This window comes from Budorcas taxicolor, chromosome 3 (assembly GCF_023091745.1).
Source record: "Budorcas taxicolor isolate Tak-1 chromosome 3, Takin1.1, whole genome shotgun sequence".
Classification (NCBI taxonomy): Eukaryota; Metazoa; Chordata; class Mammalia; order Artiodactyla; family Bovidae; genus Budorcas; species Budorcas taxicolor.
In genome coordinates this window covers 66,303,838-66,316,964 of record NC_068912.1, presented here as the reverse complement: position 1 = coordinate 66,316,964, position 13,127 = coordinate 66,303,838, and the positions used below count along the sequence as shown (strand labels likewise).

Here is a 13,127-nt window from a genome sequence, read left to right as displayed (position 1 = left end):
ACTAACTTGGGTCTTATGTTTACAAACTAACAAATTGAATTTATTTATTTATTTATTTTTTTTGAATTTCAAAGCTTAACAGAAGTTTTTATTACTTTTTATTGAAAACTGCACTGAACGCTAAATGTCCACCTTTACAATAAACAGATACAGTAACGGTAACACACTAAAACAAAACATATTTCTGATAGCCATTATTTTTCTGTTTGGGACAGTTTTAAAGGTTTTTTTTTTTGTCACAAAAACAGGAATGTACCTATACAAAGGCTCAAAATAGGCCATCTTTTAAACAAAAAAGGCGATGATTCACAAAAGACTATGAATATAACATGTAACTAGTTGATACAAATCTAATAGGATTTGTTAAAATCAGTCACATCTAATAACACACCTGAAGTGTTCTTGTATAAAATATCACGTGAAGAAAAGAAGACTTTATCAATGTCTAAAAAAGTGGGTTTGTTCATAGACAATCTGACAAGTTACCATAAAAAGTGTTTCCTGAGACATAAGGAAATGCAACATTATTCTTCTTGAACCCTTTCAGTTCAAGACTTTCCACTCAATAAAATAGCTGAGGATCTGAAACTGAGAAAATATATTTGAGTACAAACAGCTTGTGAAACTTAATACTTTTTTCTTTTTTTGCATCATCAGAGGGTTTCACTGAACTCACAACCAACTTGCCCGCTCAGTATGCAGTTCAGGTGGGAGAATTCTCTGTACAGGAGCCTGTGCTGTCTTCAATCCCGTGCTCGCGGTGTCTAACACAGGCAGACCGCGTTCTCCCCATTTTGTAATAATTGAATCTTCCTATTAGCAAAAGAGGTAACCAGCCCCGTGGACCGAAGGGACTAGAGTCATAGGGTGGGGATTTCCTCTTTAATATTTTATTTTGATGTTTGGAACTCTTGATGCAACATTCTAGAGCAAGGTGTTCAGGACCTCCTGTGCCCAAGGGACTGATAAAGGAAAAAGATCTATATTTATTCTTTGTGATTTGATGCACAGATGAAAAACTTAACACACAATAACAGAAGTTGGTCGTTAATAAATCACGTCCTAGTCTCTCTCAGCGCTTCTGCAAGCAGACGACATCTTCAGTTTTCCCACTTCTCGGCTTCTAGCTCTTTTGTAGCTGTAACACTGCAACGTCAATGATGCATATATGTCCAGAATCAGTTAAAAAGACTGTCAAATTCCTTTTCTCTTAGTTCATTTTTCACTGTCTCTTGGTCCCAGGTGTATCTGAATGATTACCTTTCATCACTCGCTGCTATTGCTCGTTGGGGTGCTCTCGATTGTCCCCGTGTTTCGTGGGCTGGTTGGGAGAGGGAGCTTGGGAGGGATGTGCCACTGTGGGGAGGTTGTGGGTCACCGGGATGCCTCCGGGGATGATCCCTTCCATGGCAGCAGGAAGTCCTCCCGGAGCCACGCCCACGATGCCTGGCGGGTATCTGTATGTGGCACCATTGAGCTCTGGATGAATTGCTTGCTGATCTATTACTGACCAGGGAGCTGTTGTGACAAAGAATTCCTTGTTCACACAGTTTCTTAAGCTCTCTGGGATGAGACCTGTGATGGCCCGGCGGATCTCAGTGGCGGCCGCCTCCCGCATCTCCAGTGAGGCTTGCTCACTATACCAGGCTGTGTGCGGAGTACAGATGAGATTCGGTGCATCTTTCAAAGGACCCTGAGCAAAGCTGAAAGGCTCCGACTCGTGCACGTCGAGGGCCGCCCCTCGTATCCTGCCTTTTTTGAGGGCTTGGGCTAAGGCTTTCTCATCCACCAGTCCGCCGCGGGCCGCATTCACTAGGAAGGCGCCTTGCCTCATCTGCTTTATAGTGAAGTCATTGATGAGGTGGTGGTTATGTTCTTTGAGATTGCAGTGCAGGGAGACGCAGTCGCTCTGGTACAGTAAGTCCTGCAGGGTATAGACCCTCTGCACGCCCAGGGACCTCTCCGTCCCATCCTGCAAGTAGGGGTCATAAAATAGGACGCTGAATCCAAAGGCCTTGGCTCGAACGGCAACCGCCTGCCCCGTGCGACCGAAGCCAATGAGGCCCAGCGTCTCCCCGCGGATGCGCGCGGCCCCCGAGGCGACCTCCCGGATCTGCTCGACGCTCTGCACCCGCGTGCCTTCCCGCAGCGCCTGGTACAGCCAGGTGTTCCTCCGGTACAGGTTAAGGATGTGGCAGATGGTGGAGTCCGCTGTCTCCTCCACAGCCGCGGATGGGATGTTGCACACGGCGATCCCGAGTTCCCCCGCAGCTTTGATGTCGACGTTGTGTAGCCGCTGCCTATCCGCACGATCACCCGCAGGGCCTTGAACTTCTCCAGGTCCTCCCTGGTGAGCGCGATGGTGTGATACATCATGGCGCCGACCGCCTCGTTTAAAACCTTCTCGTGGATCTCCTGGGTGGACTGTGCGTCGCAGAAGGCCACGGTGGCCAAGTCCTTCAGGATGGGCATCTCCACCGTGCAGTCTGCCGTCGAGCAGCGCCACCAGGGGGCGGGGGTGCAGGGGGCCGTTCATGATCTGGGGGCGGATGCCTTCGCAAATTCTGTCCAATCGCTGTCGCTTGACTTTGTGCTTATCCACAAGGGCCATTCTTTATCGAACTTTGCACCTCTCTGATTCAAAAGGCAAAGCAGTCCTCTAAGAACTTAGGGGCCCTCGCAGGAGTCTGCGGGCATTACGCCACTACGCGCCCAACATAAATAAGTCCACAAACTCTATAGTTCACACGATGGGCTGTCCGTCTTTTTTAAGAGAATCCAGCTTCATTGGTTCAAAACCATTTAAGGCGATGAAACCTCGTCCCGGGCCGCCGGCGTCCACGGCGAAGGGCGCCCACCCGGCGGAGGCAGCGGCGGCGGCGGTGGCTGTGCGGGACCCCCGGGTCAGCGCGGCATGGCTCCCGGCTCCGTCCCTCGCTCCTCGGGCCGCCGCCGGCTCCTCTGGGCCGCTCCCGGGCCCACAAATTGAATTTAAAGCCGTAAAAGTATCTCCCTGCACAATAATAGCTGCTCAAAAATTACATGAAAAAAATTAATTTCTTCAAAAACTGTTATACTCCATGTTCTTCTCCAAAGAGATTTTATCTGGAAGAATCCTAGAGTATTGATTTTCCCTCTTGTTCTTTGTCTTAACATAATATTCTGTTTACTAAGTAAGATCAATGTAACTTTATGAATTTTTAAAACCTTTTAAAATCCATTTACATTACTTGAATTTTAAAGTTGTTTAGTACTATAAGGATTATTTAAAGGTTCCATTAGGAATTTTGGGATAACATTGATCACATGTATACATTAAATATTAGTAATAGACATTAATCTTAGATATTCCATTGCTGAGAGGAAAGAAAACATTATTTATAAATAATAACAAACATTTAATAAATATAATAATAATGTATTAATAAAATATTCAGTTCTGAAAGTTGTAAAGGGGAAAAAAACACTTGAGATTTTAATACCCAAAGATAAATTCTTAATATTTTGATGCACATACTTCCAGTATTATTCCTGTGTGTTACTTATATATTTTAACAAATAGTGATTATACTATTTGTATAGCACTTTCTATATTGCTTTAGATCTTGATTTAAAAAAAATTAACAATACAAGTATTTCCAATGTTCTAAATGTTCTTCTACTAGATGATTTTAATACTTTAATATTATTATTAATTAATGATGACTATATCATAATTTACATGGGCTTCCCAGACAGTAAAGAATCTGCCTGCAGTGTAGGATTCTCTGCTTCAATCCCTGAATCCGGAAAATACCCTGGAGTAGGGAATGGCTACCCACTCCAGTATTCTTGCCTGGAGAATTCCATGGACAGAGGAGCCTGGTGGGCTACAGTTTATGGGGTTGCAAAGAGTTGGACATAACTGAGTGACTAACATTTTCACTCTTCACATCATAGTTTATATACAGTGAAAATTTAGATTTTAAAAATAGCTTGCAGGTATTATAAATAATGTGGTGATAGAGTTTTTCTATTTTACATTAGGGGAACGCAAAATCCCCTAAAGACATACATATTCCAAAAAAATCCATCAATTTATCATCAGAAAAATATGATTTTATTTTATCTAAAAACTTAAGTGTAAAATAAAAAAACCTGACTTTTGCTATTTATTTTTATATACTTACAGACTGTGAAGGAAGGGAGTTGAGGGAAATAAAAGAGACTTCTAAGGTAAAGCAGAGAAACTGCAAAAAGACCAGTTGGATAGGATGATGTGGTAGGCACATTCCTAAGATGGCTCCCAGGGATCCCACCTATTGGTACTCATGTCCTGGTGCAATTTTCTCCTTGAGGGTCGGCTGGGCTTCATGAGTTAGTTCTAGATGGGACTTCTGAGATTGAGTTAAAAATACTGTGACTTCCCTGTTGCTAACAGATCCTCTCTGTTGTCTTCTCTCATGCTTTGGTGAACAGCTGCTGAGTGAGAGAGGCACATGTGGCCAGGAGATGAGAGGAACTTCTGGCTCACAGGCAGCAAGGAATTGAGGTCTTTAGTCCAACAGCATGTGAGAAACTGAATGCTCCAGCAACCATGGAGTGAGCTTGGGAAGTCAGTCCTTCCCGATTTGAACCTGTGGATCCTGGGCCAACTGCTTGACTCAGAGACCGTGAAGCAGAGAGTCAGATAAGCTGTGCCCAGACTCATGACCTATGGAGACTGTGAGCTGAAAATGTGCACTGTTTCCACCTGCTAAGTTTTGGAGTAAATTGTCTTACATTTGACTAGAAAGAAGGGGCAAGAATGAGTTCAAACATCACGGAAAAGAGGCTTGTACTTGATTTAATAGGAAATAGCAACTTTTGCTTTTTAGGTATCTTTTGCTGAATGGATGATACTGACTGTATTTAAATACTTTAAATCTATTTAAGTACCAAAGAAAAGTTAGGAATATGGAAAAGTTCAAGGAAAAAATAAAAATCATGCATAATTTTACCACAAATACATAATTAAAATTATGTTGATACACATTTTTCAGTCCTTTCTCTACAAAATTAAATTATTCTCTAATAGTATTTTATAATCTGGCTCCTAACCTAAACATGTACTATATTTTCCATTTCATATTCTTTGACCCATCTTTTAAATGACTGTACAGTTGCCCATTGTTTAATATATTGCAATTTATTTAACCAAACCTCAATTAGTTGACATTAATACTATATTTTAATGTGTGAAATTTGAACGGTCCCAGAAAATCAAGGTTACCGGGATGGCACTTGTATTCTGTTTCATGCTTTGCTTTATCTCATAGACATAAGTGGTAAAATTTCCAAGCTAAAGGAGGATATAACTTTTAATAGCCAGCTTTCCCGGGCAAAGAGCACATTACTCTCCAGAAAATCTCATCAAGGGCATTTCTGTCTAGTGTTAAATGAAAGGGCTTAGATATAATCAAGTAACTCACTAGTGGAAATAAGTATTGGGAAGTAGTAAAGCATGAATCATCTATGACCTCCTTATTTAAACAAAGTTTTGGACTCCAGGGTAAAAGGAAATCATCTTTTGAAATGAAGCTGAAACAAAGAAATAGAGAAATGTTGTAATAAAACACCTGCCTCTGTTGGCCTTAGTTGAGCTTGAAGGATCACACAGTGGCCTTATGTCAGTGGGACAGAGACCCCATTGTGAGCACCACAACCACCAGGGACACATGTTGTGACACGATGTTCACATTTGACAGAGAAGTAATATCCATAGTGACAGACTTTTTCCTGGGCTCCAAAGTCACTGCAGATGGTGACTGCAGCCTTGAAATTAAAAGACGCTTGCTCCTTGGAAGAAAAGCTATGACCAACCTAGACAGCATATTCAAAAGCAGAGACATTACTTTTCCAACAAAGGTCTATGTAGTAAAAGCTATTGTTTTTTCCAGTAGTCATGTATGGATGTGAGAGTTGGACCATAAGGAAGTCTGAGCACCGAAGAGTTGATGCTTTTGAACTGTGGTGTTGGAGAAGACTCTTGAGAGTCCCTTGAACTATAAAGAGATCGAAGAAGTCAATCCTAAAGGTAATCAATCCTGAATATTCATTGGAAGAGTTGATGCTGAGCTTGAAGCTCAAATACTTTGGCCACCTGATGGGAACAGCTGACTCACTGGAAAAGACCCTGATGCTGGGAAAGATTGAAGGCAGGAGGAGAAGTGGATGACAGAGGATGAGATGGTTGGGTGGCATCATCAACTCAATGGACATGAGTTTGAGTAAGCTCCGGGAGTTGGTGAAGGACAGGGAAGCCTGGAGAGCTGCAGTCCATGGGATCACAAAGAGTGGGACACAACCAAGTGACAGAACAACAACAACAAATTCTTGTAGATGAGATGTTGGAGTTTTTGAAGAATCTTAAGGCAGTTTTCTCAGACGTAATAGTCTGGACCCTAGACCAGGAATTCTGCTCTTGCTCTGAAAGCTGTGAAATGAGCTTTATTTAATTGGTGCTTTACATATATTGATGATAAAACTTTGGGTTTCTTCCCCCCAAAATGTACTCTATGAAGTGAAAAGCTTTTTGGCTTGCTGTATATGTATTTGTATATATGCTATGAATAAATCTCAGTTGTTCAGTCATGTCCAACTTTATGCAGCCCTGTGGATTGTAGCTGACCAGATTCCTCTGTCCATGGGATTTCCCAGGTAAGAATATTGGAGTGGATTGTTATTTCCTTCTCCAGGGGATCTTCCCAACCCAGGGATCAAGCCTGCATCTCTATATCTATGTATCTGCAGGAGAATTCTTGGGGCTTTGAAGGAGTGTCCAACTTGTGATTGCATTAGAATTTCCGAAATGCTACACATAAAGTGAAACTGACCTTGCATTTCTAACAGGGCACAGGGATTAGATATGAGTGCTTCAAAAAGGATTTTTCAAGATGAAAAGCAAAGTGCAAATATTTGAAGGTGGTAGAAAGGAATATCAGAAAAGAATTGCAAATGAACACTCTTCTTAATTAACCTAGAAAAATAACTAGCTTTTTAGAAAAAAAAAGAAGAAACCAGGTGGGTGGATGAATAAAAGAAAGCAGTAAAGTTCTTACATAGCTCATTTTTGATATGTCCAATTGCTCCAGTACTGGTGCCTGGAGAATCCCATGGCCTGAGGAGCATGGCAGGCTACAGTCCATAGGGTCACAGTCGGACCAACAGGAACAACTGAGCAGGCACGCCTTGCTCTAGGGAAGAAAGGGTTTTCTTGAACTGAGCAAGCCCAGCAGGCCTTGGGAACTCGCTATCATGTAAATCCTACAATTTTGATGATCCACAGAGGTCTTGGAGTCTCAGCCTGTGTACTTAGTGGGGCTGTAACCAAACCACATTGTATCCCTTTTATTTATTTGTTTTTGCCCACATGGCATATAGGATATTTGTTCCCTGACCAGGGATCAAACCTGTGCCACCTGCATTGGGAGTGTGGAGTCTTAACCACTGGACTGCCAGGGAAGTCCCTACGAGCCTTTCTTATTTTTTCTGTTCCCTCTGCTAGCTTATTTTTCTTCAAATATCCATTTATTAACTTAAAAAATTATTGAACAATTATTGAATTGTTATTGTAAGGCCTGTGTTTTACCACACATAGAGTACACAAAGATGTGATTCCTGCCCTCAGGGAGCCTAAAAACTGAGACCTAGTCCTAACTCTTGCACTAATCCTTTGCTCTGAGCAGGAGAGTAGGGACTCATTGTTCTAGATTTTGTCTCATAGTTCTAAAGTTTGCTTTCTTTTTCACCAGATGTTCTATTAACTGCTGTTTTTAATTCTGTTATTAGTAACATTTCTTGCCACCTGATTTAAGTTTTTTTTTCTGCCTCCTCCCTGGTGGCTCATATTGTAAAGCGTCTGCCTGCAATGCGGGAGACCTGGGTTTGATCCCTGAGTTGGGAAGATCGCTTGGAGAAGGAAATGACAACCCACTCCAGTACTCTTGCTTGGAAAATTCCATGGATGGAGGAGCCTGGTAGGCTACAGTCCATGGGGTCGCAAAGAGTCAGACACGACTAAGTGATTTCACTTTCACTTTCACATTGTACCTCCTCAGTACTCATTTCCCTGACTTTTTTTCTTATCTTTATCTATATGGTAAATGTGGAAAAAAATACTTATTTAAGTAATGTTTTTTATTAGATAGGAGCTTAATCCTGACAGTATTAATTTCAGACTTATGTCTTAGTATATTTACAAGTTTCCTGAGGACACAGTAATTGAAAAATCTTCATTTAAAATCCAGTCTATGTTCAATACAGGATACAGGATGCTTGGGGCTGGTGCATGGGGATGATCCAGAGAGATGATATGGGGTGGGAGGTGGGAGGGGGGTTCAGGATTGGAAACTCATGTACACCCATGGCTGATTCATGTCAATGTATAGCAAAACCAATTCAGTATTGTAAAGCAAAATAAAGTAAAAACAAATAAACGAACAAACAAAAAATCTAATTTAAAGTTTAAAAATAAGAGGTACAAATGTAAATGATATCCCTAGTTTCTATAAAGAGAATTGTGGGTTCTTAAGTGTTTGAGACTAAAAAGTACTTGCATTAAATCCCAGACTAGTAAAGTATATAAATTATAAAGTTACTATAAAGAAAAGTTTGAGAGGGAGGCTCATTTTAAATATAATTGTGATGATTAATTTTATGTGTCAACTTGACTGGGCCATAAGTAAGTAAGTAAGTAAGTGAAGTCACTCAGTCGTGTCCAACTCTTTGTGACCCCATGGACTGTAGCCCACAAGGCTTCTCTGTCCATGGGATTTTCCAGGCAAGAATCCTGGAGTGGGTTGCCATTTCCTTCTCCAGGGGATCTTCCTGACCTAGGGATCGAACCCGGGTCTCCTGTATTGGGAGACTGGGCCATAGGGTATGCAAATATTTGGTCAAACATATTTTGGGCATTTCTGTGAGGGTGTTTTCGGATGAGATTAACATTTTAATGGGTGGGGTGAAGCAGATTGACCTCTATAATGTGAGTGGGCATCATCCAATCAGTTAAAGGCCTAAACAGAACAAAAAGGCCACCCCTCACCCAAGTTAGAGAAAGTCATTAGCAGACTGTCTTTGGACTTCATAGCTACCATCAGCTTTCCTGGGCCTGTGCCTGCTGGCCTTGGGACTAGAGACGTACCGTCATTTCTCCTGGGTCTCAAGCCTGCCAGTCCACACTGCAGATTTGGATTTACCAGCTGCTGTTTTCTTGTGAGCCAACTTTCATAATAAATATATACACATACACACATACATATATCCTATTGGTTATGTTTCTTTGGAGAATGCTGAGTAATACAATAATGTATGTAGCTTTTGCTAACAGTATGCTTATTTTAGTACTTTATACAGTGTAGATGCTCAAAAAGTAGTTGATTAATTGACTTATTAATCATTATGCTCATAGGCTTCACAGTCATATAAATAGTTTTGGACTCTGGTCCTGCTATTTACTAACTGTGTGAACTTGGTCAGTTCTCTTCCTCAGTTTCTCCATATTTAATATCAGAATAATATTAACTTCCATGTAAAGTTGTTGTGAGGATTAAATGAAATAGTAACAGAAAAGGAAAGCAGAAGCTTTGATGAAAGCTTAGACCATTTACTTTGCTAACAAAGGTCCGTCTAGTCAAAGCTATAGTTTTTCCAGTACTCATGTATGGATGTGAGAGTTGGACTACAAAGAGAGCTGAGCACTGAAGAATTGATGCTTTTGAACCATGTTTTGGAGAAAACTCTTGAGAGTCCCTTGGACTGCAAGGAGATCAAACCAGTCAGTCTTAAAGAAAATCAATCTTGAATATTCATTGGAAGGACTGAGGCTAAAGCTGAAACTCCAATACTTTGGCCAGGTGATGTGAAGAACTGACTCATTGAAAAAGACCCCGATGCTGGGAGAGGCTGAAGGCGGGAGAAGTGGATGACAGAGGATGAGATGGCTGGATGGCATCACTGACTCGACGGACATGAGTTTGAATAAGCTCTGGGAGTTGGTGATGGACAGGGAAGCCTGGCATGCTGCAGTCCATGGGGTCCCAAAGAGTTGGACATGACTGAGCAAATGAACTGAACTGAACTGGACCATTTACATCCATTCTGGGCCTTCCTTGTGACCAACAGTCCTATTTGTTCATAGAACATGGGGCAGGGTGTGTTTAGTTTTGTGATGTTTTGTAGTTTTCTAGTTTCTTTTCTAGTTTTGTAGAAGAGACTGTGGCTTCCATGGCATTTCATAGTCTGCAGTGGATCCAGTTCAGCCTTTCCTCTCTGATGAAGCTAACAAATTCATGTTTGTCTTGATACTAGTCATAACTGGTCAATGCTCTGAAAGTACTAATTCTGAACTCATGTAGTAGGAAAATTGACTTTTTTGTAATATAAAACTTTTTTTCTGCATTATTCCATCAATTGGAATTGAGGAAACACATACACAATGACAAAATGCTTCTAAGAATTCAGGAACACTTTTAAGTGAATTTCTATAAGAAACTCAGATACTGCTCAAGGTCCCCTGAAGATCAGATTAAATTAGGCTAGAGCTCTATTTCCAGGATCTGTAATAGGCAAAGTGCTTACTCATGATTCCTTGAGTTTCCCCTCTTTAATGCCTCATGCTTCCTTTTACTCCCACTATTTTTTTTTTTTTTTTTTGCTATTTCAGATGAGCCCAGGGCCAAATCCAGAAGCTCAGCCCCTTAACCATCTCCCACAAAAAAGTAACCATACATAGAATTTTATGAATGTGGTAGCTTTCCAAAGATGTGAGCAATCCTATTGTTCGCTATGAAGCCTATGCCGTTGTGCTGACTCTGCCACCTCTCTTTTCTGCTCAAGGCTTTCAAAGCCCATGCTCCTGCCATGATCACTCGCACTGATCATGTGCACCCATGATGGTGGTGAGTAGAGTCCCGTCTCTGCCTCTGACAGCTCTTCCCATGTGAGAAGCTAGATCAGCCTACCTGGCTCCTCCAACCTGTCTTACATTCTGTTACTCATCAGTGAAATATCTACATGTTTGTGTCAAATGGTAGCACGTATGTATAGGTATATCCACAGGCAAGATTTTCTGTGCCTGTTTCATGTCTCCTTACAATAATTACAGTGGTCAACAGGCTCCAGAACCCAACAGATTGGGACTACTTCCACAAAAATCTCTCTACTATCCATATACTTTATGGAGATGTTATCCATAGATTAATTTATTTATATTTTCTTTCTTGTCTGCTCTTGTTAACAAAAACTTAGAGTTCACCTCAGTTAAAAAAACTTGTGCATACTAAAACCTTTAGCTTCTAGCTCTCTTCTGACATTATTGTGGGAACCTTATAGTCAATATTTTCTCCTCACCTACCTATCCTCACTCCAATAGCATTTGCTAATGGTATTGAATTTCAAAAGAGAGACAGTTGCCCATTTTCTTCTTTCTGATTGTTCAAGATCAAATGCTGAACATGATATTTTGAAAGTTAATAGAGATTCTTCCAGAAAAGATGCCTTTACAGTACAGAAGACTTGGAGATTTCAATCTTTTCTAACCAGTAAACTACTGTCTATTGAAGTTTCTTAATTTTTGTGAAACAAGTGAGCATTATTTTTACTTTCTTGTTCATTATCACTGAATCCTCTTACAAAGTTGCCCTCCTCCCATGAGAAAACATGATATATCAAACATTTAGGCTCTGGGCCAAAGCATACAGTGACTACTGATATGTGCTGAGTCAGCATCCTCAACGAGTGAGTTGTGGGTTTAAAATTCTAAATTCAGAAAATACCTATTGAACATGCACTATGTACTACAAAGTGCCATACCTGGTACTGGGAATATAAAAAATGACTAGAAATGTTCCTGGTTCTCAGGGGGTTTACAGTTTAGTCTCCACAGAAAAGACCAGCAAGTCAGAAAATAGCTATGATACATGGCAGAGAATGGTAACTTCCTGAGAGGCAGTGAGAGCTGATGGGAGCTCAGAGAGGGAACAGTCCACCCCATTGGCACCAGAGATGATTTCATGGGTGAAATTTTAGTAGAACTTTAAATGGTGCCCAGCAATAGGTCATAGGCAGAGGGCAAGGCATGGAAGTGGAAAAGTGGAGCTTGGGTATGAGAGCAAATAATTGTGTGAAGAAAAGTAGTAAGATTTCAGCCTTCAAAGGCAGATTGGGTCTGATCAAGAATGATCTTCATTATTGGGTTAGGGAAATTCAGTTGCTCCTGATTCTTTCCCAACCTTTGTAGTTCTGGTGGGTTCTATTTTTATAACAGCATGTGCCCTCATGTATCCTGGTTAAGCTGTCGACGTGCCTACCAATTGTATTAGTCTGTGAGTGATTCTATGTCCTGGTAAATCATTTATTTATCTTCCAGTCATAGACACCTTGCAGGATACTTGCCACAAAGAGGGAGCTTGAAAAATGTGGCATTAAATGAAGACCATTTCAAGTTATGTTTTGTTGCGTGAATATCATTCATTATCTGGAAACATACCACATATGTGTGTATATGCGTGCATATACACAGTTTCATAAAGAAGCAGGTTTAAAAATTTTTTAAAAATCTTTTTAAAAAAACTTCTTTAAAAAGAAGAATTTTTCTTCTCAAGGTTATTGATTCTTAATTTTCTTATTGAATTCAGCAGGATCCATTTTGGTATGAGTTGTAGCTTTAGCAGACTGCAAAAGCTGTTGTCAGCTTAGTGATCACATTTCATGTTCTCAGTTTTGGGGGGCAACAGCCAAAGGTTTTTTCAGGTTAAAATAATGTTTATTTGGCAGTACAGTTTACCCAGACGTTTAAAACATGTTTGATCTGTTAGTTTCTAGTCAGTTCCACATGCCAGTATTTATATTCAAAGTTTTGCCTAGATGTTGTTCTCAAGTTTATTTATTTGCTTCCTTGCCCCTATGCCTTTCTGTTTCAGCTTGATGGTGGTTACCTTGAGGACAATAGGTTTGGGGGGAAGCCACACCATAATGTAATCTTTGCACTAACACTGAGGTTTTGAGATAATTTAATGGTTAATTCTTACTGATTTCCAATCATATAACAAAGAGTAATACAATATTAAAATATATCATCCTCAGTAAATTAATATGCACTTAGAAAA

The 13,127-nt window shown here is 40.7% G+C and overlaps 1 protein-coding gene across 1 annotated transcript; it reads right to left on the bottom strand.

The window, feature by feature from the left end:
• Positions 1 to 241: 241 nt before the first annotated feature.
• LOC128044788 (C-terminal-binding protein 2-like) lies at positions 242 to 2,830 on the bottom strand. The gene is given in 3 exon segments (XM_052637216.1): positions 242 to 2,289; positions 2,292 to 2,488; positions 2,490 to 2,830. Coding segments are annotated over 3 exon segments (1,332 nt in total). The 5' UTR covers positions 2,612 to 2,830; the 3' UTR covers positions 242 to 1,276.
• Between the last annotated feature and the right edge of the window lie 10,297 nt (positions 2,831 to 13,127).